Here is a 26,334-nt window from a genome sequence, read left to right on the forward strand (position 1 = left end):
AAGCTTCAATTCCTGCACCCCCTGGAGCCCTACTACCCTATTCATTTAATGAATCACATATTTCACAAAAATTATCAAGTAGGCTAGGCAGGGTACTGGGACCAATGCAAGGAACAAGACAAGTCTAATATGGCAGACACATGTTTAAATATTTTCATTTTAAACCCAGTTCAGAGGTGAAAAAGGGGAAGACAGTTAACCCAGCCTGATAACTCTGCAGGGCATCGGAGGAGGCTGTCTGGAACAGGGGACGCACAACAGTAGGAATGGGCTTGTTCTGAGGCTCTGGCTCCCAGGGTTCTAACACGGATGGATACCTTTAGCTTTTCCCATCCGAGAGTCTGTCCCTAGTGCTATCACAAGAACCATGGAGAATCTCAACTTAACCTCTTTATCAACCGGATAAGCTTTGGGGAGCTGCTGGACCTCTGTGGATCTCAGCTCCCCTGGAAAATGGGAACAATAGCAGAAGCTACCTCCTCCGATTGCTGCGGGGTTTAAGGGAGAGGGCATGATCGGTGGGTAAACAAAGATATTTTGACTATTGTTTCCCGGGGCCGTGCGTCCAGTCCAGACACCATCTTCCTCCTAATCCTAGGTCAGGTCAGGTATCTCAGATCCTCGCCCCTTCGAGGACCGCGGGGGGCCAGGTGGGCGACCAGGCCCGGGTCGTGGGGCAGGCCGGCTGGGTTTCGGGCCGCAGCCGCATTTCCGGGCCGGCTTGGGCCGGGAGCAGGGGGAAGGGCAGCCCAGGCCTGCGCTGGCCGCTGTGTGACGCGCCCCCTCATTTGCATGCTGCACGCCGATTGGTCACGGCGGCCGCCGGGGACCAGAGGCCGGCCCCCTCCCCCTCCCGCCGCAGCGGCGGCAGCAGCTGGTCTCGGTGTAAACAAGTCGCGGCGGCTGCGAACCCGGGCCGGGGGGGACGGCGCCCACCAGGAGCGCCCCCCTCTCCCAGGCCAGGCCACCCCGGCGGACCGGACCCCCGCGCGCCCAGGCGAGGTGAGGACCGCATCGTCAGGGCTGCGCGTCGCCCCGCGCCCCCGCCCCGGCGGCGAGGACTGCCCCTTCCCTCGGCGCCCGCCCCCCACCCCCCGCTCCCCAGGTGAGCCCCGGGGTCTCAGGTAAGGCTCCGCGATGCAGGTAAGATCCCCTCGGCATAGGCAAGGCCTCAGCGCCCCCGGGTAAGAGCCCCTCCCCTCCTAGATGACCCTCCACCCTCAGTGAGGCCTCCTGCTTTCTCCAGGTGAGGGATCCTCTCCCCAGGTGAACTCTCTGGACCTCAAGGGAAGTCGCCCCCAACCCCTGCAGTTCAGATGAGGTCGTAAGGACCATACAATCCCCAACCCCTTGCAAGCTCCCCCTAAACAGAGAACTGACAGTCATCTATTCTGGAGCCCCTTCCTCCAGTTTCAATTGCCAGGTCAGCAGGGGTGAGGCCGAAAGCAGGTGGGTGACTCATTTGGGACTCCTCCTAGCCTCAGTTTCCCCGTTGATGCAACTTGAGGCCTCCTCCGTGAGTCAAAACTGAGAGCTCTGGCCCCTGGAGAGGCTGCTGGCTCTGGGGAGAGAGACAGCAGCCAAGTGTGACAGAGAGAGTCCCCGTGGCCCAGGGCATGCCTGCGTGTGTGTAGCCGGGGTCCTGACAGCCCACTCCGTCCCCTGCAGGCACTGGGCTCCCTCTGCTCCCCGTGGGCCGCTCCCCGCGTGGGGCCACTGCCCCCGGCCCCCGCCATGGTGCGGATTTCAAAGCCCAAGACGTTTCAGGCCTACCTGGATGATTGTCACCGGAGGTATAGCTGTGCCCACTGCCGCGCTCACCTGGCCAACCACGACGACCTCATCTCCAAGGTAACCAGGTCACAGCTGGGGCTGGAATGGGAGACTAGAGGGACTGCCTGGCAGCTCCCCACCAGTAGCCCTGACACCCCTTCCTCTCTCCCTCCCACCCTTTAGTCCTTCCAGGGCAGTCAGGGGCGCGCCTACCTCTTCAACTCTGTGTGAGTATCCACTCTCCCATCTCCCTTTGTCTGACCTCTGTTGTGACTTGTGACCCCTGCCATCATACTGAGACTCTCAAGAGTCTCCTGGTTTGGGTAGGAAGCTGTGCTCCCCCTTCTCTTGAATGCTAAGGACAGATACAGTTGGATCCAAGCTAGAGGGAGACTTTGTGATGGAGGGACCCTCCCTGGGACTGCTCCCATGTCCCCACAGGGTGAACGTGGGCTGCGGGCCAGCCGAGGAGCGGGTGCTGCTGACAGGCCTCCATGCTGTCGCTGACATCCATTGCGAAAACTGCAAGACCACTTTGGGCTGGAAATATGTGAGTCAGTGACCTCTGACCTCAGGCTAGTCTTTGACCTGACCTCACATCACCTCCTCCTCACAAGCAGTCATCTGGTAATCTTTCAGGGTGTACAGGCCCAAGTCATCCAAGTCAAATTTATCTTTTCATCCCTTGACCATGGTCTCTTCTCTCATATCCTACAAGGGCTTTTAAGGTTTTTCTCTTAACTCATCCTTCTCCTCCCAGGCACGAGCATTCCCATTTTTGAGATGAGGATATAATCAGAATGACTGTTTATTGAATACTTATGTGCCAGACACTGTTATGTGCTTGGCATATTTTATCTCATTCACTCATTACAGCAATCCTGTAGGTAGTCTGTTATTATCTTCACTTTACAGAAGAAGAAAGGAAGGCCCAGAGATGTTAGGTAACTTCCCCAAGGTCACACAGCTGGTAAGTAACAGAACAGGGACCAGAATCCTCATTTTCTCTCTCTCTCTTTTTTTTAACTCCAAACCCTTGACCCCCAGCTTCCTATTGCCATTCAGAGGATCAGGGAAGTTGCCCAAGACCCTACAACAACATAGAGTTTGGGTCCATGAGCCTCCTTTTTCACTGCCCTCATTGCCACTGCTATTGTTCGGGGTCTGATTTCACTATCCTCTCATTTCCTTATTGGTAGTAGAGGATAAAGGGACCCCCTGGCACCCAAGGTTGTTACGGGGATCAGATTAGATGCAGCAAAAGGAGATGCTCTTGGGAAATTGCAAGAGACAGGAATCCTCGGGCATCTCTTGGAGCTGTAGTGCCTCTGGGAGGTGAATGCCCCAGGTAGAGACAGAACCTTGCCCTGAGTTAGTCCCTGGCCCTGCCACGGATTTGCTCTGTGTTCCTGGACAGGTGGTTTGCCCTCTCTGGACCTCTATAAAATAAAGAAGTGGCCTAATCCAGAGGTCAAAAATTCAAGTGCTTGCAGGGCCAAGCAGATTCTGTGGATCTGCAAAAGGGGTAACGTAGATCTCCAGAGGGGGACATTCTGGCCAAACAGAATGAGCACGGCCTTCCCCGTGTTTTAGTATTTGAAAGTTATTTTTATTAAACTCTCTGTTGGTTGAACAAAACATGCATAGGCCAAAATTGGTCCTGAGGCTACCAGTTTGTATTCCCTGGAACTTTGGAGAAGCTTCCATATCCTCTCTATTGGAGCCAACATTAGCATTAATACTTGAAAAGTAGCTGTCACTCAGAGAGTTCTGTCTATCCCCTATTAGATTCCTGGCCCTGCCATTTACCAGCTCTGTGTCTGTGGGCAGGTGGCTTGGTTTCTTGGGTGATAGTTTCCTCATATGTAAAATGGGGCCCATCATATCCACTCCCCAACCCCTACCCTTTTGGTTAGGCCCTGCCCTACCTCCAAGCATAACAGCCTCTTCCCTCCTTTCAGGAACAGGCCTTCGAGAGCAGCCAGAAGTACAAAGAGGGGAAGTACATCATTGAACTCAACCACATGATCAAAGACAACGGCTGGGACTGACCCCTGCTCCTGACGCATGTGGCGCCAGCCCGGCCTGGCCGCCAGGGGGCGCCACTGGCTTCCCTTCAGCCGAACGGAGCTCTGGACCCTCAGGCCCCCTTACAGAGGAAGGATCCAGCTCCTGTACATATATTTTATTGCATGCACTGTGACTTTGGGGGGAGATCGGAAGGTGGACAAAATGGACGACACCCCCGCACCTCCCTGCGATCTGGCTGGCTTGGATCTCGTTTTTAAACCCCTTCCTACCCCGCCTGCCCTCTAGATATGGCCTGTGTGCTGCTCTCTTGGCCCCAGTGCACCATCTGCCCTGTGACGTTCTCCTTCCACCGGGCCCCTCTTACCCCACGCGTGTCTGCTCCCCTTGTTCTGTAGCGTTTGTACATAATAAAACAATGGAGTGGAGACAGCCCCAGGCTCATGTGGAATCCGGGAAGGGGGTACTCAGATGCGGATTCCTGCCTCTATAGACCTGTTCCCCTTTGAGTCCCGGAGGCATGGGGTGGGCACTGCGGTCAAAGCTGGGAGCCTTCGCTCCTGGGACTCAGCTGTCTTCTTTAGCACCCGCGGCGGATCTCACTGCCGGCAGATTCCAGAGCCCTTTCTAGCTCGTTAGGCCTTGACCTCAGCCGATCGGCATCTCCTCAGCCTAAGCGTTTTGACGCCGCCTAGGGGCAGCTCTCCTGGGAGGCAACCGCGCCGCGGTTGAGACAGCCCACCTCGTCTCAACTACAGCTTCCAGCGGCCCCAGCGGCATCCGCCTGTCCCCTTCGCGCCGTACGTCGGCGCTCGGCCTGCTGGGAAGTGTAGTTCCGAGGGTTCCCCAACGCGGGACCTTCTGGGAAACTCGGGAGTCCGGGGTCAGAGACCGTCGAGCTGTGAGCGTCTCTAAACTTTTGAGACTTGGCCGAGGCTGGAGGTTTTACAGAATGGGAGCCAGGAAGGACTCCAGCCTTCAGGCCTCGGCTGCGGACTCCTCGGGGTCTCCAGTGCCCCGCGTAACAATAAGCTCAGGCCGCGTGCCTCCAGCCCTGCTCCTTCCCTCCAGTCATGCTTTCTCCCTCCAAGTCTCGTCCTCCAAGTGAAGGGGCGGGTGTCACCTGCCAGAGAAGTCTGGAGCGCCAAGGTCTGCCCCAGGACTCCAGGCACCATCCCAGGGTCCAGGCCCCGCCCCTCAGTAGCTTATCCCTAGCTGGGGCTCCCCCCGTGGGAACGGGGACCAGCTGGCCGGAAGCGCCAAACTGCGTCCCTGTCGAGCCCCGGGGATCAATCAGGCCGAGGAGTTAATTATGTAATGAGGGGGCAGGGGGTCGGGGCTAATGAAGCCTGGGGGGGGGGGGGAGGGGAGGAGGGGAGGGTACCCAGATATCCGGCCCCCTCTTGGACCCCTTCCAGGCCCCAGGGGTCTCCACCCCAGCCTAACTCCAGGGCCCCAAAGAGGGGAGGGGCTGTGATCCTGGGTCTGGAAGGGGCTGAGCTGTGAGCTATAAAGGGGGCATCTCTCAGCACTGGGGCACTGTAGGCAGCGTGTCCCGAGGCCAGACAGGACTACTCCATGTACCACCCACGAGAGTTGTACCCCTCCCTGGGGACTGGCTACCGCCTTGGACCCCCCCAGCCTGGGGCAGATTCCAGCTTCCCGCCTGCCCTGGCAGAGGGCTACCGCTACCCTGGTGAGCAGAGAGAACTGAGCTCGGTGTAGGAATTGGGGTGGGCTGTGGCCCTCAGCTGGCCCCTCATTCTCCTCCCATCTCCAGATCTGGACACTCCCAAACTGGATTGCTTCCTCTCTGGGATTGAGGCTGCTCCCCGAACTCTGGCTGCTCCCCCACCTCTACCCCCACTGCCCCCAGCCCTGGGCACTGAGCCGCCACCCCCTTCAGCCCCAGAGGGCCTTCATTCACTCCCTGGAGTCAGCCTGAGCCTGGAGAACCGGGAGCTGTGGAAAGAGTTCAACTCCGTGGGAACAGAGATGATCATCACCAAAGCTGGGAGGTGAGGGGGCTGGGCCAGGGTCAGAGAACCCAGTGTGTTCCTGGTGCGGGAAGGGCAGAGTTCCTGGTGATGGGGCTGGTGTGAGGATTTCCAAGGGGGCTAGAGCTCTGCCTGAGTTCAGAGTGTGACTGTGGCCTGGGTCAGGGGTCATGCTGTGGCAAGGGTCAAGGGTCAGTCTGTGGAGTCTGGCTGGTTTAGGGACTAACCTATGGCAAGGGTCCTAGATCTTTCTGGGCTAGGAAGCCCAGAAAGTCTGACTGGGCTATAAGTTAGTATGTGGCCTAGATGAGGGGTCAGTCTGCACCTAGATTCAGGATTCAGACTATAATGGGGATCAAGGGTCAGCCACTGACCAGCACCAGGGAAGTCTGGCCAGGATCAGGGGTCAGTGTGTGACTAGTTCTGGGGTCACCTTGGAGGCAGGGATATGGTCAGTATGGTCAGTGGGTCTTTCTCTAGCCTAGGGGCTCAGGCACTAGCACGTGAGTCCTCTTTTTGTTTTCTTTGAAGCAAGTTTGTCCAGCAGCTGTAGATTCTGGTGCTGAAGATGAAGCAAGAGCAGGGTAGGGAACAGAAGGCTCCTGGCAAGAATTCTGGGGGAAAGGTGTGTCACTCCTGCTTCTGCAAGTGGAGTTTGAGGGGTTAGGGGTCCAGACTCTGCTCCAACCCTGCTGTGTGACTTTGGTCACATCACCTGACCTGTCTGTCCTGTTTCTCATCTGTAAAATGGGATGAGACAGGTTTACAGCTAAGATCCTGCCTTCTGAGTTCTGATTCCACGTTCCTCGAGTCTCTGTGACTGGATGAGCCAGTGGCTATGCTGCCTTGCTGCTGCTGTGCTCACCCCCGACTAGTGGGTAGCTCCAGGACGCTCTGGTCCCTTCCCCCATCCAGGCGCATGTTCCCTGCTTGCCGAGTATCAGTAACTGGCCTGGACCCCGAGGCCCGCTACCTGTTTCTTCTGGACGTGGTTCCGGTGGATGGGGCTCGCTACCGCTGGCAGGGCCGGCGCTGGGAGCCCAGCGGCAAGGCAGAGCCCCGCCTGCCTGACCGTGTTTACATTCACCCGGACTCCCCTGCCACTGGAGCCCACTGGATGCGGCAGCCTGTGTCTTTCCACCGAGTCAAGCTCACCAACAGCACGCTGGACCCCCATGGCCACGTGAGGCCCAGACTGGGACCCCCCGATGAGGGTTGGGCTGGGACCAGGGTAGGGAGTCACTCCTCTTTCTTCCCTCCCAGCTGATCTTGCACTCCATGCATAAGTATCAGCCCCGCATACACTTGGTGCGGGCCGCCCAGCTCTGCAGCCAACACTGGGGGGGCGTTGCCTCCTTCCGCTTCCCGGAGACCACGTTCATCTCCGTGACAGCCTACCAGAACCCACGGGTGAGTGATCCTGATGGAGCGGGTGGCACCACCCTGCTCTGGCTGCAGGAGTCTTGACTCTGGGTGTGCGGCATCCCCTCCCCTGCCCACCCAGATCACGCAACTGAAGATTGCAGCCAACCCCTTTGCCAAGGGCTTCCGGGAGAACGGCCGAAACTGTAAGAGGTGGGCATAATTCACTCATTCAGTCATTGTCATCAAACGTTTACTGATTGTGTGCCGGGCACTGTACTGGACTCCTGGAACCCAATGTAAGTAAACACGTGTTGTCACTCACTGATCTGACAAATACTTATTTAGCACCTGTTTATGTGCCAGGCACAGTTCTAGGGAGTGAAGATGCAGCAGTGAACAGAACAAACCAAAGCCCCTGCCCTCGTGCAACTGATACTCTAGTGGGCAGAGCAGACAAGTAAACAAGAGAAATAAATATGTTAGGGATAAGTTCTATAGAGAAAAGAAAGCAAGGAAGATCAGGACTGGAGAGATGAATCCTGGAAAGGCCTCACTAAGAGGACATTTGAGAAGACTTGGAGGAAGCATGAAAGGGAACCATGTGAATATCTGGGAACATGCCAGGGGCCTGAGGTAGGAGCATACTACAGTATGGCTGGTGTGGAATGAGAGGGGCAATAGGGAACCAGATTATGGTGGGCAGTAAAGGTTTGGTTAGGACATTAGCTTCTTCTAACTAACCCTACCCCCTCAGAGCTGGCCCTTGGCCTCGACACTTAAAATCAGCCAGAAGAGATAGATATTAACTCAAGGATCACCCTGATGAACATAACAGTATCACTCTTGACAAGTTATCAGGGTAGCCCAGTGGAAAGAACCTGCCTGCTAATGCAGGAAACGTGAATTTGATCCCTGGATCGGGAAGATTCACCTGGAGAAGGACATGGCAACACACTTCAGTATTCTTGCCTGGGCAATCCCATGGACAGAGGAGCCTGGCAGGCTACAGTCCATGGGGTCGCAAGAGTCCGACACGACTTAGTAACTAAACAGCTGCTGTTTTCTAGTCATTTAATTCTCTGGCCTTCCATTCCTTCTTCTGTAAAATGGGTATAACAATGGCACCTACCTGATAGGGTCCCTGGGTGAAGTGCCTGGCACCTGGTAAGTGCCATTATTACCATCATCATCACCATTATCATCATCGCCATCATCATCACTGTCCCCCAGGGAGCGAGACGCCCGTGTGAAGAGGAAACTGCGGGGCCCAGAGCCAGCAGCCATAGCGGCCTATGGGAGTGGAGGTGAGTGTCGTTCCAGAGGTGATGGGACCAGGCCTGAGATGCCGATCCTCAACCCGCTCTGGCCCTTCTGTCTCCCCAGATGCTCCAGGTGGTCCCTGTGATTCCACACTGGGTGGGGATGTTCGGGAGTCAGATCCCGAGCAGGCCCCAGTGCCTGAGGAAGCTGTCCGTGCCCCAGCTCCTCCCTGCAGTGGCCCCAGTGCTGAGGCCTACCTGTTGCACCCTGCCGCTTTCCACGGGGCCCCCAGTCACCTTCCAACCAGGTGAGTGGGTCAAGGGCACAGGGCTGGGCTATTCCGGGCTGGGCCGGGGGGTGGGGAGTCCCCTCTCCCCTGTTCTGATACCTCTCCGCTCTTAAGGAATCCCAGCTTCCCGGAGGCTCCAGACTCTGGGCGCCCAGCCCCCTATTCAGCCGCCTTCCTGGAGCTGCAGCCCGGACCAGCAGGCTCAGGATATCCAGCAGCAGCACCCCCAGCATCCTTTGCCTCGCACTTCCTCCAAGGGGGCCCCTTCCCCCTGCCCTACCCTGGGCCTGGGGCTTACCTGGATGTGGGCTCCAAACCAATGTACTGAGCCTTTGCTAAGCCCCCTGCCTCCCTCCCCATCTTCCAGTTCCCTTCCCCCAGGTCTGTTGCCCCCTCACTTCCACTACCCCCTCCCCCACACCAAATGGCTGCCTTGGGCCTCCCCCACCCCACTTCACACTTTGATTTCGCTCCCACCCCCCTCTGGCTTCAAAGCTCTGGCTAAGCTGCTGGGAGTCCAGCTGGGGCCAGCTTCCCCTTCCAGGCTCTCACCTCGGTGTGAATGGAGGGGGCTCTGCCGGCCAAATGGGGCCTGGGACCAGCACTCCCACCCTCAGCCTCACCCTTGGGCTCTGCAAGTCCTACCCCCTCCCCAGGGCGAGCCACACGGGTCTGTTCTCAGGTCCAGAGTATTTTTGTTAATAAAACTCAAAAGACATCAGTGCTCTGGGAACACTGGGCTAATGGTCTTTGGCCCTGAGTGGGGCTGGGTGAGCAGAGGTTTTGTGAGGAGACGCAGGCCCCAATTGAGACTTGTCATTTCCAGCTGCTTGACCTTGTGCATCTAAGTCAATGCTCAGGGTCTGCTTCCTCTTCAGGAAGATGGAGAAATCTGTCTTGACATGCCATTCTGAGAATTAAATGGGGCTGCCCGAGAACCCAGCCCTCTCCCTGGCACTCAGGAAGCCCCCAGGAGCGATCACTGTCACTGGATGGGGACCAAGAGGCTCTGGGCAAGCTGACTGGCCTGAGCCTCACCTTGCTGGCAGGATTAGGGTTCTGGGGCATCAAAGTCCTGACATGAATCCCAGGTCCCAGGCTGGTACCACTGCTCATCCTCAGTCAATTCTGACACCAACCCAAAGACCATTTTTCTTCTTTTATTAGAATTTTTTTCTTTTTTTTTTTTGTTTTTCTCAAAATTTTTATCTAAAAACAAAAAAAAAAAAAGAAGGAAAAAAAGAAAACCAAAAATTATTGGAAACTTCATGGTTCAAGTGGGGAGATGGGAGGAGCATGGAACTGAGGCTCCCAGCCTCTCCAGAAAAGTCCTCACCCTTGAAGTGCCCTCTTTTGCAGGGAGAGCAAAGCCGGGGACAGCACCCCCATGCCCAGCCTCCGTCTGAAGAGGGCAGAGTCACAGTGGTCCGGGGGCCGGAGAGGGGCAGGGCCAAAGGGGTCACAGGAAGTAGTCGGCCACGGGCTTTTTGGAGGGGATGCCCCGTGTCTCTTGGGGAGCAGCCTCGAAGATGATGAAATCTTTCTGGAGATGCTCGTCCAGCTCCAAGATTGCTGCCACATTCCCACAGCTGAAGTCGGGGGGAAGGCGGGGGCAGCAGTGTTAACAGAATGGCTCAGCCTGGATCCCTACCTCAACCTCCCCAGCCCAGGCAGCTCACCGGTAGCAGTAGTTGGGTGCTGACCACACAGTGAGTACAGTCTCGTTGAAGTGCCACTTGTAACCTTCCATCACCAGTTGGTGAGCACGGCAGATCATGTCAATGTCGTTGGCTGCGTTGAACTGGGCCACCACGTCACTGCCAAACAGGTAGCCAGCCCCGCGGGGGCTCACGCCCCAGCCTGTGGTGTCTGAGGCAAACGAGGGAAGGGATGGTGAGAGGGTATTCTCAGGGCCGCCCACTGCCCTTCACAGAACAGCCTGCCTCCCCCCGTCAGGGAGGCCTGTGCAGCAACAGCACAGGGCCCAAAGGTATTCTGAGAAAGACTCGGGACAGGACAGCAGATGCTGAAGTGGATACGCTCCAAAGAAGAAAGAATTTCCTGATAGTTGGAGCCACCTGATCATCAGAGTGACTGTCTAACTTACTGTACAAACAGGTCCACACAAGAGTGAAAGGGGGTGCTGACAGTGAGCACGCTGGGACGGCACCTGTGACTCAGGGCAGCCCAGCCGGCAGGGAGGTAGGGACAGGGCAGAGAGGGAGCGGAGGCTGGTGTCACAGCACAAGAGCCCCAGACTGGTACTGCGAGGCTTGGCTCTCATTTCAGCGATGCTCCATACCAGCTGATGCCCATGACATGAGGGGTGCTTGTGTGTGCGTGCTAAGTCACTTCAGTTATGTCTGACTTTGTGACCCCATGGACTGTAGCCCACCAGGCTCCCCTGTCCTTGGGATTCTCCAGGCAAGAATACTGGAGTGGGTTGCCACGGCCTCCTCCAGGGGATCTTCCTGACCCAGGGATTGAACCTGCATCTCTTACATCTCCTGCATTGGCAGGCAAGTTCTGGGGGCTATCATTCTGGGAGCCTGATCCTTGCAGCAGTCCCTTCACATTCAGGAAGTCGATGACTCACTTTCAACAAGCTCCTGAGGTATGACGTACACCTCCCCCCACCCCCAGCTCAAAGCACCCAGCTACCCCCATCCCCGCTCCTCATAGAGGATGCCAGCCCACTGGCCATCAAGCACCAATGCCAGTGAAGACCAGCCCCTCTCTGCCCCAAACTCACCTGCCCGGGGCCATCCCTTCCAGGCACCTGCTCTAACCACAGGACCCCTTCGGTCACTCACCAAACTAAGAGCAGAGCTCTTGCCCTCACCTTCAGGGTCGGACCAGAGCAGGTCACACATGGGCCCGTCGTGGGGCACCTCTTGCTTTCGGTCAATTGTCCGGATCTGGTCCAGCGTCTGGATGGAGGGGGAGAGCCCCCCATGCACACAGAAGATCTTCGGGGAGAGCAAGACCGGCTGAGGCCTGGCGCCTCTCCCAGCCCTCCCGTCCCTCCCGTCCCCAGGGAGCCGCGCGGTGGGCCTACCTTGCCATCGATGATGGCCGACAGGCTGAGGTAGTCAAAGATCTCAGTGCAGTAGCGCCACACGGTCACCGAGCCGTACTTGCGCAGACACTCGTCATAGAAGCCGTAGACCTGGGTGATCTGACGGCTCTCGTGGTTGCCCCGGATCAGGGTGATGCGGTCAGGATAGCGAACCTGGAGGCAGTCACCATGCAGGGCCTGTCCCTCCCTCCTCGATATCTTCATGTCTGCCAGCCCCGCTCCACCCTCATCACCACTGCTCCGGTCCAGATTCCGATCATCTCTGCATGAATCGTGTCACACTCACCTCACAGGATCCCCATCCCTCCTCCAGAGGATGCAAAGCTGGACCCTCTCACACTCCCTCCCATCCCCCAACTTCAACTACAAACCTAATGGTCCCTCCTTCATCCACCAGGTGCACACCAAGCCCTTACAAAACATTTAGCGCTGCTTGTCATCTGGCCCCTTACAACCTCTCTTCCACCAACGGATACTCCATGCCACTTTCTGAACAGGGTGAGCCTCTCTTCCCTCCCGCTACGATGCCGCCCCCACCTTAGTTTCATCAGATGCCTCCAAGTCAAGGAAAGCTGCCTGACCACCCAAGCCGAAACAGTCCATCAACAGCAGCACAGCTCAAGAGTTGGGGGCAGGTGGGGCAGGAGATGAGGGCAGAAAGGATGCAGGCAGGTCAGGCCAGAGGTGACCGAGGTCTTGGCTCCAGAAGCCAGGGGGTCCCACCTTAAGTGCCAGCAGCAGGAGAAACGTTTCAACGCTGTAGAAACCACGATCCACAAAGTCCCCCATGAAGAGGTAGTTAGTCTCAGGGACATCGCCACCCACCTGGGGAGGGAGAAAGAAGGTTCAGCTTGGTCCTAAACTCTCCCCAACTCACTGTAGTGGCCCATCTCCAGTCAAGTCGAGGCCCTTCTTCCACAATGAGCCTACCTAACTAGAGGCCTCTGATCCCCAACCCACTCACCAAAGTTTCCACTCTCAACTAAAGGGGTCTTGCAGCCATCCCCTGGGTCACCTTTCCTGGCATTTCCCCACACTCACTCTGAACAGCTCCTTGAGGTCATAGAATTGTCCATGGATGTCACCACATACCTGGAAGTGAGAAGACAAGTCAGAACTCAGTCTGAAAGCCTGTGCTGCCAGGGGCTGTCCTTCAAAAACACCCTACTGCTTTACTTTTTTAAAATTTTGGCCTCATTGCATGGCACATGGGATCTTAGTTCCCACCAAGGATTAAGCCCACAAGCCCACAACTCCTGCAGTGGAAGCACAGAGTCTTAACTACTGGACCACCAGGGAAGCCTTGGCTTCATTTATTTATGGGTAAGAAATGGATTTATTTAGAGAAATACACTCCACAGACAGAATGTGGGCCATCTCAGAGGGCAAGAGCTGCCTGGAAGTCCCTACTTTAGAAGATCCTTATCAGTCTCGGCTAAGCCAAGAGAGAAAGTATGTGTGTGTACATGCATGCACGTGTGCGCATGTGCTCAGTCATGCCTGACTCTTTGCAACCCTGTGGACTACAGCACACCAGGCTCCTCTGTCTGTGGAATTTTCCAGGTAAGAATACTGGAGCTGGTTGCCATTTCCTCTTCTGGGAGATCTTCCTTTGATTGAAAGCCTCTGCTTCCCAGAGTTAAAATCTACTCTCCCACCCTAATGTCCCCATCCCACTCTGAGTGCCAACTATTCTATGGGCAAGAGCTAGAGCAAATTCTTTCCAGCTAGACCTGCAGCTCCCAGAGGACTTGGCCCCCTCCTCTGCCTACTCCCCTCCAGGCACCCAGAATAAAGTCACTAGTAACACACTGGAACACGTGGAGTTCACTCACTCACCAAATTAAGAGTCCTTCTGCCCAGGCCAAGAGCATCCCTCCAGTGACTCCAAAGACCATGCCCACAACCGCCATTTCTTCTAGCAAGGCTCTCTTCAAGATGGGACTCACAGGGATGAGGGGTAGACCCTGGAGCCCGCAAGACTAAGGAGAATGTCCACGGGCCTAAAAGACCAAGCTAGGCTGTGGAGGGACGGTGGGTACTCACTGTGACTGGAGAGTCCACCCTCTGCACGTTGCTCTCCTCCACCAAGATCTCTCTGGAGACAGAAGACCAAAGTTACCAGAGCCGGGCCAGCCCAACCTAATTTCTGACCTTTTCTGCAGGGGAAGAGAGGGTAAGGCTTGAACCTCCACGGGGCAAGTCGGTAGTATACAATTACCCCAGGCAAGGCTGACCACAGTCCCCCAGTTCGAGACCCTTCTGTGGTTCCCCGCAGTCAAAGGCCGAAGCCCCAACTCTTGTTCAGCATCTAAGGCCTTCCCAAGGAGTCTGGGACTTTCCTGGCCTTGACCCTCCTGGCTGCTCCCTTTCACACATCCGGCACTTACTCCCAGAAGACAGAGCTCCTCCTCCTGTCCACACAGTGCCTTGGCTGGGCTCTTACAGCCCCTCTCTCCCCACCCCAGGGGCCTTCTTCCCCTGGAATGTTCTCAGGCACAAGGGTGGTGCCCTGGGTAGGCCAGCCATCAGATCTACCTTCAAAGCGATATGCTGTTGCCACTCTTCTGTCATTCAGAGGAAGCGAGGACTCTGTGCTCCCTCTCTCCTTGCAGTGTGATCTACTTCTATCTGAATGAGTGTGACATGGAAATCACTGTCTGTTAAGGACACCCGACGTTAAGTAGTGCTTCTAGATTTCGTCCTTGACGCTCACAGGAGCCGAGGACATTGCAGTTCACACCATGTGCCAGGTTGGCAGTTAAAGAGTTCTGCATGGATGATGTGGGCACTCAAACCAGCACCCTCAAAGGCAGGTGCTATGATGATTCCCATGGCTCAGATGAAGAAACTGGCTGTGGTCACACAGACAGGAACCGAACCAAGGCTGCCTGCTCTGGGGTCTGGCTCTTATCAAGCGAGTCTGATGTGGGAGGCACCTGCTCAGCCCTCACTCTCTCGGCCAGTCCCTTCCCACCATACCAGGAGCTCCCTGGGCTCAGGGGGCGCTGTGTAATTAAGGCGGCTCCAGGGAGGTGTGCCCTGGTTTCCAGGAATGGGAAGAGCCGCTAGTGGTGATCCAAGGGGCCAGAGAGCAGCCAGGCTCTCCCACCTGTCCTGCATCTTGTACCAAACATCCTCACACCACTGCTTACAATACTTTCCCAACTGACTTGGGAGGTTCTTTCCATCCTCATCTGACAAAGAAACCGAGGTTTAGAGAGAAAAGGGGCAGGATCCAGGTCACAAAGCCGGAGGGTAGCTGGGAAATCAGAGAACCAATCTCCTGAGACTTTACACCAGCCCCTTCCATAGACTTGGTCAAAACCTGCCTCAGTGCCAGCAAGGCCCCTGTACCAGCCCTCTGAGGGCTCACACTTGCTCACCTTCACTGCTGACCACTGACCAAAGAATTAGAGATGCTGTCTCTGGATATGCAGAATCTCATCTGAGCTCTGCAAGAATTTCAAAGACGTGGAAACATAACAGTGACTGGACCAGGGCCATACCATTTACAGGTGACAAAGCTATACTTCATCCTGAAGACCACCTCATTCAAAACCCTCTGCTGTTCTCAACTGCTGATGTTTTTAATGGGAGCAAATGCAGCTCCCAGGCCTTTGCACTTTCAAGGTATCGAGTCTCGGTATCCACTGGGCAAGCGAAAGTTCTTGACACCACCAGCCTCAGCCTGGGGCCCTGGTGGGTCTCCAGGAAGCCATGGCCAGACGCTTGAGTTGGGTCTCTTCCAGACTGGGCCTGGGATAACAGTGGCCACCTCAGGCCCGAGCTGAGTTCCTCCAAGCTCCATCTCATGAGCTGGACAGGGCCCTCCCACTCCTCAGTAGCCCCCTGCTGCCATTCACAGAGTCTAAATGTCTGCTGGGCTGTCAGTGAGCGTGGAGGACAAAGACCTGGATCCAAAACCAGCTTCCCCTCCGATCAGCTATGAGACCAGGGGTAAGAGGCTCAGTTTCCTCTTTTGTGAAATACTCACCTCTGCCCTGCCCACTGCACAGGGCTGCAAAGAGCAATGAAGACTGAACACATAACTTCTGTTGTTCTGAAAATCCCACACTATCCAAGCATTAGCTATCATCACTGCCACGCTGTTTCCAGGCCTTGTGAGGGGCACGAAACTTACAGGAAGAAGAATAGTGCCAGGCAACAAAGGGTTTAAGTTCCTAAAAAAATGCCAGTGAAGACTGAGGGAGCAGGGATATCTGAAAACATCTAGGAGCTGATCTGGTCAGGGAAATCTTGAGCTGGCAAAACATGAAGGATCACAGGCGAGCACTTAAAAGAGAGCCCTGCGTGTTCACCAAACCCACACAGGCTCTGCCTGGCGGTGACAGGTCTTTGTGGGGCAAAGTCAAACAGAGAGCCCAATGGCCACTTTATCAGTGGCCTCAGTCAAGTCACCAGGCTTCAAGGAGTCACGGCTTCCTATTCTGTAAATGGGGAAAATTATTTCAACTTTGTAAGACTGCTGTGGGAAAGAAATGGACATAAGGTCTTTGCCAGTATAAGCCCAGGTGACCTCCAACTAATAAAAAAAAAAAAAAAAAAAGCCCAGGTGAACAACGGGTCTGTTGTTCAAAAAAAAAATATGTGAGGTAAATCTGCTGACCCTTTCTGCACAGTTCTCAAGTGTGTAGAAGCCACAGACAGTTCCTCAGGAGGCAGGTAACTGGTCTCCTCACAGCTGCCCACAACCCTCAGAGATCTATTCCCGTTCTCCTCCTGCTGTGAATGCCCTTCCTCAGTGGGCCTGCCCCCATTAGCTCTCCAAATTACTTTCAGCTTTCAAGGGCACCTTTTCTAGTAACTTCTCCCCTATCAGCACTGCTCTCTTCCCACAAAGTAGGAACAATAACACCTAATGTTTGTCTAGCACTGACATTTAACCAAAGCCTAAGCACATTCCAAGCACCAACTTACTTACTCTTCACAATCATCTTAGGAAGTACTATTATCTTGCTTTATTATCTCCAGAGGAAGAAACAATCTCAGAGACCTCAAGATCACCAACACGGCTAGAAGGTGGTAAAGCTGATTCCAACCCAGTGCCGTCACATTCCAAAGCCTGGCTCATAACCACTACCTCATCCTACTTCCCACAGAACCCTTAATTGGGCCTCCATTCACACCTTGCTTATTTATCCTCTGGCTTACTACTATTTCTTAGGCTCCCACAATCAATATGAGTAATCCAATTCCACTTTCTTGCATTATGGCCCAAAAAGGGATAGGACACGGAAAACTGGCTTTAGGATCCATCCTTTAACTGTTGAATATAAGAGTCCTCACCAGTAAGATGCGATCAATTCCACCCACCTTTTAGGGTTGTTACTGGAATTAAAAGAATACTACAAACCACAGAGGCTTTAGCTTTCCTGCCTTGAACTCCTGTTCTTGCTGACACCTCCTTTTATCATCTTATTCTTCGAGGTCTATCCCCAAGTTCAGTTCCTCCAAGAGACATTCTCGATTGCCCCCCAGACAGGGTTGTTCCCCTGAACTTCTTAAGTATTTTCTATACTTCACTCCACTGAAAGCACATCATCTAATACTTCAAGTGTCTTTATCCAGGTCTGTCTTCACCCACCAGGCTGGTAGCTCCTCGAGGGAAGAGGCCCTATTCTGCCCCTCTTTGGAAAGCTTCCAAGATGAGCCAGGCCCAAAGTTTTCAGCTGGGTTTATCCCAGGCCGAAACCTCAACTCTCTCTTCCACGGAGCCACCGGGCTCACCTGGCTTTAGCGCACAGGGCTTTGACTTCACTCTCCTTGATGAGCTCGCAGCGCCGTAGCTGCTCGATCTGCCGGTCCAGGTCGCTGATCTCCGCCATGGCCCACCCCCCCGGCGCGGGTCAGAGCCGGGGCCGCCGCCCCCTCCGCACCGCACAGGGGTCTCCTGGGAAAGGCGAAGATGAACCCGCGGATCAGTGTCCCTAGGGGGCGCCGGGTCAGCGGGGGCAACTGGATTCTGGAGCTGGCCCGGCCCCCCCCCCCCAACTCCCGCCTCCCCTCACATCGGCCCCGGGGCCCCCAGCGTCCCGCAGCCCGGGCCGCCCCCCGCTAACTCCCGTCGAACTCCGCGGGCCCGCGCTGGGGACGGTGGCCTAGAGGGTTCTCCGACGATTACCGCCGCGGCGTCTCCGGCTCTGGCTCTCGGGCTCCCTCTCTTCCTCCTTCCCTTCGCTTTGGGCCGCCGCCACCACCGCTTCTACTTCCGGCCCCGCCGCGGAAGCAGCGGGAGACCAGTTCCGCCCCGAACCGGATGTGGCGTCATACACGCACTCCCCATCCCGCGCCGCGCCCTTACCCCACCCCCTCAAGCCTAAGAAGGGAAATAAGCCCAAGGAACCGGATGTCGGCAACTAGCGGGCGGAAGTGATTGTAGGCTAAGCCGATTGGCACCGGGAAGGCTGATAAGGACCTCAAACTCAGTGAGCCAGGGCACCGCCTTGTAGCTTTAGGTTACAAGATTTTGTTTATACTTGTTTTAATGGACCTCCCCCAGTACTGATCCCTAGTGGCTAAGTGGTAAAGAATCTGCTTGCAATGCAGGAGACCCTGGTTCGATCCCTGGGTTGGGAAGATCCCCTGGGGAATCCCAACTCCAGTATTCTTGCCTGAGAAATCTTATGGAGGAGCCTGGTGGGCTACAGTGTATGGGGTCGCAGAGTTGGACACGACTGAGCTACTAACACTTCACTTTCCCCCATTACAACCCGTGAGAGATGGAACTTGGTCCTGTTCGCAGTCAGACGGTAAAGCGGTAAAGCATCTGTCTACAATGCGGGAGACCTGGGTTCGATCCCTGAGTGGGGAAGATCTCCTGGAGAAGGAAATGGCAACCCACTCCAGTATTCTTGCCCGAAAAATCCCATGGACGGAGGAGCCTGGTAGGCTATACAGCCCATGGGGTTGCACACGACATGGAGTCAGACACAACTGAGCAACTTCACTTTTTTTTCACACTTGGAGCCCAGTGCTTACTTTGAACAAGGCTGGACCCAGTTGGCATACAGAAGTATTTGTTCAGTGGGTGAAGGAATTCCAGCCTCTTTCCAGGGTCCGAGAAATTTCTGCCCTGGGGACCTCTGAAATTAGAAGCCAAAAGGACTTCACCTTCCCCACACCAAGCATATACCTCAGTCAGCATGACCTCCCTGATTCCAGAATGGTCCCTTGAACTCAGCTGCTTATTGTCTGCAGTTGTGTTGTTTTTTTGAGAGGGAAACTGGCTAAAAGAGGTTAAGTAACTTGTTCACAGTTGCATAGCTAAGAACTTTGAGTTTGAATCAAAGTTGATTTGAACCCAGGAAGCTGTGACCTGAGTTCTAATTTCTTCTCCTTCTGCCACTTATTCTTTCTGGCATTCACATTGTCGTTATAAACTTAGCACCCTAAACTGGCATTTGAAGTCCTCTGCTTCCCTAGTTTCTTGCTGCAGGCAGAGAAGTGACTGGTCTTTAAACAAACTTCTTGGTGCCAGAGGCGTTTTGGAATGTCCTTTTTGCTATCTTCTATGGACCCTCAATTTTTATTTGCTTTACTTCAGGCCTTTTCACAGAGAGCTGAGTGAGTCTAGGTACAGTAGTGAGGCCGGCCAATTTGAAGGAACACTAGATACAGTTCGGTTTTGGATAGGGGCAACAGATGCAAATGTTCAGAGAAAGGGAAAGGACAAAGTTCTTAACTCCCAGGAGGTGCTAGGCTTCTGTGCAGATGACTATAGGGATTCAGTAGATCCAGAGATCGGAAAGATGAAAATGTTTTTTCTTCCTCTAAAGTGGAGCTCAGACAGGAAAGGGGTCATATCATGAAATTTGGGCAGTGGCAGGACTAATGCAGTCCCTGGCTATGACTAGAATCTTTAATACCTGACAAGATCTGGTGTCGTTACTGTACTCCACAGCCTGGGTGAATGGAGAAGCGTTCCAGGCATGACATAGGGTAAGTGCAGGACCCTCATTCTGGCTGCATTGAATGCAGAAGCCACAGAGGTTCAGTTCTTAAACTGGAACCTGAGCTCCACAGTTCTGTTTGTACACATTTGTGTGTCTGTGTTGTTGATGTGGGTGTTGGGATCTCAGGTTCTTCAAGGGGTTCCACAGCTCAGAAGTCAGCCTAATCCCTTCTCCTTTTAAAGATGGGAAGACTGATGAGCTCAACAGTATAGATTAAGGATATGCATTCATAATCTTGTTTCAATCAATAAATTTCCCAGCAAGATGTCTTAAGGAGGAACTGGGAATAATAGCCTACTACTATAGAATACTTATCATGTTGCCCAGTTTATAGCTTACTTTTTGTCAGTGGCTGTTTTTTTGTGTGTATATCACAGGGGCCTTCTATACCTGTGAGTTCTGGGCCTAAAACTGAGGCTGAGGCTGCAACCTCCTAAGAATGGCAGTTACACACACACTTCCTAACTGTAAAGGCCTTATCAGATGCTGCTGGTTGAAGGAGCAGAGCACTGTGTGGTTGGAAGAAAATCCACAAGCTTTTCTCATGAAGCCCCGGGTAAGGATCAAACACAATACTAAAGGAGTCCATCTCCTTCATCTACTTTTCTGCTCCAGAAAGAAGAACATAAAGCAAGGGCTCTTTCTTCTCTGGGCTCTGCCACCTCTCCCAGGCCTCCCCTGCCCTAGAGACCAGACATGGACACCAGATTCCCCCTTAAATAGCTGTTTATTGGCAGTAGGCTGGAAACGGTGGAGTTAGCGTACAGAGACAACACCAGGCACCAATGTCACAAGGAGGCAAGAGTGATGGGAAAGAGCAGCCTGGAGCCCCAGATGAAGCCCCCTCTCTTCAAGAGTGAGTGTGGGAGGGGACGGGGCCTGGAGTGTTGAGGGGGCAGCCTTAGAACACATCGGCTTAGTAGGCGTGGTTAGAGATGAAGAGGGACTCGCTGGCTGCAGCCCCTGCCTTACCACTTGGGGTGTACTTTCCTTGGCAGGCAAGGCTGTTGGCCTAAGAGGGGAGAGGAGCCAGAGTGAGAAGGTCCCTTCTCAGAATCCCGTCCGCCCCAGCACCCTGCCCGCCTCCTGCCCCATCCTTACCAGAGCTCGCTTGACATATTCTTCCTGGGCAGCCTTCAGGTTCTCTTTCTTTCCACCCCAGGCCTTCAGGGCAGAGGCCTGCAGGGCTCGGCCATAAGAGAAGGTCAGGGCCCATGGCTTCAGCAGGGGGCACTTGTTGATGGCGTTGAGGTTGATGGATGCCTCCTCCTCACTCTGGCCTCCGGATAGGAAGGTGATCCCTGTAGAATGAGGGGGTGACATGGGGGGAGGGGTTGTAGTCAAGCAACCCAGGGGATTGGAAGGAGGCCCTAGAAGCTGACCTGGAAATCAAGACCACAGGGGCACAAGGATCACAGGTAAGTTCATCTACCTCCCAGAGGTCAAGATGAGGAATGGGTCTCACCAGGGACAGCAGGGGGCACTGTGCGGCGCAGCGCCGTGACAGTTGCCATGGCAATCTCCTCGTGAGAATATTTCTGGGTGCAGGCGTGGCCTGGGGTTACCATATTGGGCTTCAGCAAGGTGCCTTCCAGGTAGATGTGATGGTCACTCAGAGCCTTGTAGACAGCAGCCAGCACCTACAGCAGGGCGGACCAAAGTGGCGTGAGGTGGAGTTGGGGGGACGAGGGTCACCCCCAGGGGCCCCGACCCAGCTCCCTAGCCCACCTCACTGCCCAGGCAGGCAGGCCACCTACCTTCTCGGTTACATACTGACAGCGTTTCAAGTCATGGTCCCCATCAGGAAGGATCTCGGGCTCCACGATGGGCACAATGCCATTCTGTGGGGTGAGGGACAGGGTAGCAATGAGGCCTCCTAACCCAGAGCCCCACCTCCAGCCCTCCACAGCTATTTGTGCCAAGATCTTATCTCCAGGACTCCTGGCTACACAGCCCTCCCGATTCAAAACAGATTGGAGGAGATTAGCCTTCTCCACAGATCCACCCACATAATCCCTATTCTGCCCTTCTGCTCACAGAGCCCTTGATGAACCCAAGCCTGGAGCTTGGTGAAGATTCGGAGTGGGCTAAGCTGGCAGATGGGTGGCAGGCCATCTGATACACTGGAATGGAATAGGTGGGACGTGGCCTGCTGGGAACCTACGGGCCCACCTGCTGGCAGATGCTGGCATAACGGGCCAGGACGTTGGCGTTTTCCATGATGGCGAGGGAAGAAGGGGTGTGTTCCCCGATCTTCAGCACACAACGCCACTTGGCAAAGTCAGCTCCGTCCTTCTTATACTGGGCACAGCGCTCCGACAGCCCATCCAGCCCTGAAGAGGGGACGGAGGGGTCAGAGCCTGCCAGCGGAGGGGGCAGGTGGCTCCCACATGGCCCGGGCACCCAGAGGGGTACTGACCAGGGTGGGCTGGTCAGTAGGGCCAGGAGCTAAGTGGCTCTCACCTTGGGTGGTCGTCTCGCCATTTGTTCCTGCCAGGGGTACCACTCCTTTGTCTACCTGCGGGAGTGGAGAGCAACAAGATAGGATGGGAAGTAGTCTCTGGTGCCCTTTTCTCAATCTTTGATCAGGGAACTAGATCTCACACGCCACAACCAAGTTTGCTTGCCGCAACTAAAGAACCTGTGTTCCGCAATGAGGAGCGAAGATTCTGTGTGTCGCAACTAAGACCCAGTGCAGCCAGATAAATAGTATTTAAAAAACAACAAAAAACTCTTGCTCTAGAGTTTTTTTCTCCTCTGTAGCCCCACCCTGTCCCAGCTTTACTTCATCTCTCAAGTATCCTTCCTGGTTTGCCAGTGTTTCACTTAGCCATGGTATCTGGTCCCAAGAGGCAAGATACACACAGACAACTTGAACTCTACCATTTACTAAGTGTGAGCAAAACACTTCATGGCCTTGAGCTTCTGGTTTTTCAATGGCATAACATGTGGCTTTTAAAATAACATGTGGCTTGGATTAAAATGCCAAGCAAGTCCCATAAGTTACTGGCTTCTTACACACAATTTGGAGGTGATCGGGGCAGACTCCACCCAAGTCTCTCCACCCAGTTCATCCCCACCCCGACCCCTGCCTGTTATCCTGGATTTCCTTGCCCCTCATCCATCTCACTGGGCTTCCCAGGTGGTGGCAGTGGTAAAGAACCCGCCTGCCAACGCAGGAGACATAAGAGGCGCAGCAGGTTCGATCCCTGGGTTGGAAAGATCGCCTAGAGGAGGACATGATAACCCACTCCAGTATTCTCGCCTGGAGAATTCCATGGACAGAGGCAGCTGTGGGCTATGGTCCATAGGATTGCAAAGAGTTGGACATGACTGAAGCGACTTAGCACATGCACATCCTTCTCACATTTCCCACCCCAAGGCCTGGCCCCCTCACCTTGATGCCCACGACGCCGCCCTTGGCTTTGATAACTTGGGGGAAGGGACGCCCATCATCGGCCTTCTGGTAGAGCGTCTCGTGGAAGAGGATGACGCCCCCGATGCAGGGATTCACGCGGTCGTCGGCGGTCAGCAGCAGTTGGCGGTAGAAGCGCCGGTTCTCCTCCGTGTTCTCGGTACCAATGGACTGCAGTCGCTTGGCAATGCTCCCTGGAGGAAAGCATCACATGGGGATTAAGGGGGTCAGTCAGCCCCTCAACCCCACCCCTGGACCCTCCTCCCCTTGTGCCCTGCCCGCACCGGTGGACTCATCTGCAGCCAGGATGCCCTTGCCCGGAGCCACAATCCGGTGAGCGATGTCACAGAGCTCCTTCTTCTGCTCCGGGGTGAGTGCTGGGTATTGGTGGGGCATGGTGCCTGTCAGTTCCTGGGCGGAGAAGACACATGGGGGAGGGCTAGTTAGTGGAGTCTTCCCCGGGTCTCCCAACCAGCAGGGCCCCTTGCCTGGAGGTCAGGGGAAAGGCTCCCTACCTCCCCTGCCCCACTCCCGGCAGGTCTCGGGGCACTTCCTGCCCCAGGCTCTCCCTTACACCCAGCTTCCCTGTACTAGGCCTGCCTCCTGTACCTTTCCTAACTCTGTTTGTTTCTGGGTGTTACCCAGCTGAGGGTGGGGCTGTATATTGGCATCTGGCCTAAAGGAATAGGCCAGAGCCATGGACAGGCAGGTCATGTGGAAGCTGGACCCTTCTGGCTTGCGTTGTGCCATGGGGGTCACCTTGCCTGGAAGCAAAACCAAACGGAGTATTTTGGAATGAGAAGTTGTGCGGAAGGCAGAAGGCCCAACGTCCTCATCTGAAAGAAGCCAGAGAAGGGAAAAAAGCTGTGTTTCAAGCCACACAGCAATCCAAGGGCCTGATCTGAGATAAGAACTCAGATCTCTGGCTGCGATAGGAGTGTTCCTTCCAATCCACCGGAGATCCCAGGGCTGGCCCAGGCTCCATTGCCTCAAGGACACCCAAGGTCAGGCTGCTCCCCCCAAGGTGGGGGGAGGGTGTTAGGAGGAAGGTGTTAGGAAAAAGGTGGTGGTGAAGGGGGTGGTCCTCAGAAGCCCAGAAAAGGGCGGCAGGGGAAGCCTAGCCCGGGGTGGAGGAAAGGAGTGAGGTTTGTCCTCACTGCTCACACAGGGTAAGAGAACGTGGAGGAGAGGCAAACGCCCCACCCCTTCCCCTGAAAATGCTCATGTCTGCTCCGCAGCTGCAGCTGTTCCAGGCTCAGAATCAAGGTCACCCGATAAGGAAAGATAGGGAAAGTGTTAACGGGGCATCATGCGCTGGCAAGGGGTTTCCCCTCCTGGCTAGGGGCCCCCGTCTCCCAGGACAGGGACCAACCACCCGCTTTCGGGAACCCTGAGGCAGTAAATGAGCTGGCTCCCACCCCTCGATGCCTCCTAGGATCCCTGCAGAGGCAAAGGGGCCATCATCTTTGCACCCGGAGTCTTAACAAGAAAAGGGGAGCGGGGAACGGCCCTTCATCTCGCCCGGCTTCCTTCCTCCCCGGTGTGACTCAGCGCGCGGAGCGGTCGCTGCGTTGCGCAGCAAACCCAGGGAGCTCACGCTGGAAGAGTCGGGGAGTCCGGGCTGGGAGCAAACGTGTGGGTGGTGGCGGAGGAGGAAGATGCTGGGGCCGGGTTGGGGGGCGCTCCTTGCGGACGCCCGACCCGCCTCTGCCCCCAGGATCCTTCTCCACGACCCCTTCCCTGACCTTCGCACGTGGCGAGGGGCGCTCACCTGGCACCGGAGAGGGGCGGGCTGGCGGGGCGCAGTGGTGGAGGGCTGGCGGAGTGGAACGAGGGGGCGAACGCGGCACTCGTCACCAGCACTCTGGTTCCGCGGCGCGTTCCAAGAGGAACGCAGCCTATTCTACTCCTGAGGTGGGGCGCCGAGGCGGGCGGGCAGGAGGTGGTGCCCGGCCTTATAAAGGCACCGCTCCGCCCCCCGCCGGGTTTTTCCCTTTCCAGGGGGCCGGAGGCGCCCCGGCGTCCAATGGCAGGCGAGGAAATGTGCGAAAGGCCGCCCCCGAAAGGCGAAGCCGGGAGGCGGCGCTTGGGCGGGGACTGTGCAGCGAGAACCCGAGTCCATCCCCCTCGTTCCCCCTCGGACGTGACTAGGGCCACATCCCGCGGGTCGCCGGCGCCCTCCCCTCCCTCCTCTCCTCCCCCGACCCCCCTCCCCTCGGCCTGGCGTGCTTCGGGGCGCCGTGACTCAGCCGATTTTTGGGCCCCGGAGGAGATGGGAATGGGGTGGGGTCGGAGGAAAAGCGGGTGGCAGAGCCCGAAAACAGCGAGGTTCAGCTTCCCTCCCGCAGGCCCATCGGGCGGCCCGGGGCAGCCCCAGCTTCCGGTGGCGGTGAGGCAGCGAGTGTCACATTGTAACCGAATCCAGGGGCTCGGCGACTGCCCGCCCGGGCGCAGGAGAGGGCGGCGCGGGCAGGCTCCCGGAGCGCGAGCCGGCAGCGGTTCCGGGTGTCCCGGCCGGCAGGTATCCCCGCCGCGTCCGCGCTCCATCCCGGCAGGTCCGGCTCCGGGTCCCGGAGAGCCAACGTGGCCCGCGAATGCGCACGTGCCCGCCGCCCGCCCGCGGAAGCGGGACCAGGCGGGAACCCGCTCGGGCCGCCGCTCGGGCCGAGCAAGTCTGGGGATGTGGGGCCAGAGTCCTTGGAAAACTCCCTGGCGCCGACTTCCCTCTCCAAAATCAAATCCGTCCCCCGGCTGTCGGCCTCCCAGATCCTTTCCGAGCCTGCCCATCCTACCGGCCAGGTCTCCCCTCCTAAATCTCGGAGCCTTCAGCCCAACCCCAACCCCGCTCCGTCCGACTGGAGCCCACCTGTGAGGAGGAAGCCAAAGGCGCGGGCGAGCCTGGTCAGCAGCGAGTGAGCCAGGCCCCGCCCGGGCTGGGTTATAAGGCAGCTCCCGCCCTCCCCCCAGCCGATGTTCACGACCTTCTCCAGTGACCCCTGCCCTTTGCTCGCCACAGATCTCCTGGCAGGGACCTATATTTAGGGAAACCTGAAGCCCCTGACATTCAGGCCAGCGTGGGGCCTAAAGTGAAGGATGGGGAAGAAGCTTGTGGGCCTGCCTATTTTCGGGGTGGGGGGAGGGCCCCCTGCCCA

General features: G+C 56.0%; 4 protein-coding genes across 8 annotated transcripts; 2 read left to right on the forward strand and 2 right to left on the reverse strand.

Annotated features, from left to right (window-relative positions):
* Positions 1-777: 777 nt before the first annotated feature.
* On the forward strand, positions 778-4,234 carry YPEL3 (yippee like 3). 2 transcript variants are annotated; one of them, XM_061153152.1, is made up of 5 exons: positions 778-1,002; positions 1,669-1,851; positions 1,957-2,000; positions 2,215-2,323; positions 3,735-4,234. In XM_061153152.1, the coding sequence occupies exons 1-5, from the start codon at positions 793-795 to the stop codon at positions 3,822-3,824; spliced, it is 636 nt and encodes a 211-aa protein (XP_061009135.1). In that variant the 5' UTR covers positions 778-792; the 3' UTR covers positions 3,825-4,234. The 2 variants fall into 2 exon arrangements, with proteins under 2 accessions (XP_061009135.1, XP_061009136.1); XM_061153153.1 differs by having other exon boundaries at positions 1,768-1,851.
* Positions 4,235-4,669: 435 nt separating this feature from the next.
* Positions 4,670-9,388, forward strand: TBX6 (T-box transcription factor 6). Of its 2 annotated transcripts, XM_061154000.1 has the most exons (9): positions 4,670-4,950; positions 5,331-5,497; positions 5,582-5,819; positions 6,714-6,981; positions 7,062-7,208; positions 7,303-7,373; positions 8,394-8,467; positions 8,547-8,730; positions 8,827-9,388. In XM_061154000.1, the coding sequence occupies exons 2-9, from the start codon at positions 5,380-5,382 to the stop codon at positions 9,038-9,040; spliced, it is 1,314 nt and encodes a 437-aa protein (XP_061009983.1). In that variant the 5' UTR covers positions 4,670-4,950; positions 5,331-5,379; the 3' UTR covers positions 9,041-9,388. The 2 variants fall into 2 exon arrangements, with proteins under 2 accessions (XP_061009983.1, XP_061009984.1); XM_061154001.1 differs by lacking the exon at positions 5,331-5,497.
* A 468-nt stretch (positions 9,389-9,856) lies between these two features.
* Positions 9,857-18,056, reverse strand: PPP4C (protein phosphatase 4 catalytic subunit). 2 transcript variants are annotated; one of them, XM_061153155.1, is made up of 9 exons: positions 17,937-18,056; positions 17,543-17,705; positions 13,838-13,889; positions 12,833-12,883; positions 12,515-12,616; positions 11,771-11,944; positions 11,555-11,642; positions 10,392-10,581; positions 9,857-10,301 (listed from the first exon to the last, which is right to left on the reverse strand). In XM_061153155.1, the coding sequence occupies exons 2-9, from the start codon at positions 17,638-17,640 to the stop codon at positions 10,172-10,174; spliced, it is 885 nt and encodes a 294-aa protein (XP_061009138.1). In that variant the 5' UTR covers positions 17,641-17,705; positions 17,937-18,056; the 3' UTR covers positions 9,857-10,171. The 2 variants fall into 2 exon arrangements, with proteins under 2 accessions (XP_061009138.1, XP_061009137.1); XM_061153154.1 differs by having other exon boundaries at positions 11,555-11,681.
* Positions 18,057-20,475: 2,419 nt separating this feature from the next.
* Positions 20,476-26,163, reverse strand: ALDOA (aldolase, fructose-bisphosphate A). Of its 2 annotated transcripts, none has more exons than XM_061153157.1 (9): positions 26,049-26,163; positions 23,467-23,593; positions 23,165-23,376; positions 22,231-22,285; positions 21,940-22,100; positions 21,525-21,608; positions 21,233-21,407; positions 20,869-21,068; positions 20,476-20,779 (listed from the first exon to the last, which is right to left on the reverse strand). In XM_061153157.1, exons 2-9 carry the CDS (start codon positions 23,576-23,578, stop codon positions 20,684-20,686), a joined length of 1,095 nt encoding a protein of 364 aa, XP_061009140.1. In that variant the 5' UTR covers positions 23,579-23,593; positions 26,049-26,163; the 3' UTR covers positions 20,476-20,683. The 2 variants fall into 2 exon arrangements, with proteins under 2 accessions (XP_061009140.1, XP_061009139.1); XM_061153156.1 differs by lacking the exon at positions 26,049-26,163 and adding an exon at positions 24,954-25,123.
* Positions 26,164-26,334: the final 171 nt, after the last annotated feature.

This window comes from Dama dama, chromosome 10 (assembly GCF_033118175.1).
Source record: "Dama dama isolate Ldn47 chromosome 10, ASM3311817v1, whole genome shotgun sequence".
NCBI lineage: Eukaryota > Metazoa > Chordata > Mammalia > Artiodactyla > Cervidae > Dama > Dama dama.

Coding starts and splice junctions, on each gene's coding strand:
- TBX6 (XM_061154000.1), top strand. CDS start 5,380: ATGTACCACCCACGAGAGTTGTACCCCTCCCTGGGGACTGGCTACCGC. Junction 5,498..5,581: donor AGAGGGCTACCGCTACCCTG/GTGAGCAGAGAG, acceptor TCCCATCTCCAG/ATCTGGACACTCCCAAACTG. Junction 8,731..8,826: donor CCCAGTCACCTTCCAACCAG/GTGAGTGGGTCA, acceptor TCCGCTCTTAAG/GAATCCCAGCTTCCCGGAGG.
- ALDOA (XM_061153157.1), bottom strand. CDS start 23,578: ATGCCCCACCAATACCCAGCACTCACCCCGGAGCAGAAGAAGGAGCTC. Junction 23,377..23,466: donor GGCTGCAGATGAGTCCACCG/GTGCGGGCAGGG, acceptor GCTTTCCTCCAG/GGAGCATTGCCAAGCGACTG. Junction 21,408..21,524: donor GTCAGTATGTAACCGAGAAG/GTAGGTGGCCTG, acceptor GCCCTGCTGTAG/GTGCTGGCTGCTGTCTACAA.
- PPP4C (XM_061153154.1), bottom strand. CDS start 17,640: ATGGCGGAGATCAGCGACCTGGACCGGCAGATCGAGCAGCTACGGCGC. Junction 12,884..13,837: donor GGGTGGACTCTCCAGTCACA/GTGAGTACCCAC, acceptor TCTCACTTCCAG/GTATGTGGTGACATCCATGG. Junction 10,302..10,391: donor GCACCCAACTACTGCTACCG/GTGAGCTGCCTG, acceptor CCCCGACTTCAG/CTGTGGGAATGTGGCAGCAA.
- YPEL3 (XM_061153152.1), top strand. CDS start 793: ATGCTGCACGCCGATTGGTCACGGCGGCCGCCGGGGACCAGAGGCCGG. Junction 1,003..1,668: donor CCCCCGCGCGCCCAGGCGAG/GTGAGGACCGCA, acceptor CGTCCCCTGCAG/GCACTGGGCTCCCTCTGCTC. Junction 1,852..1,956: donor ACGACGACCTCATCTCCAAG/GTAACCAGGTCA, acceptor CCCACCCTTTAG/TCCTTCCAGGGCAGTCAGGG.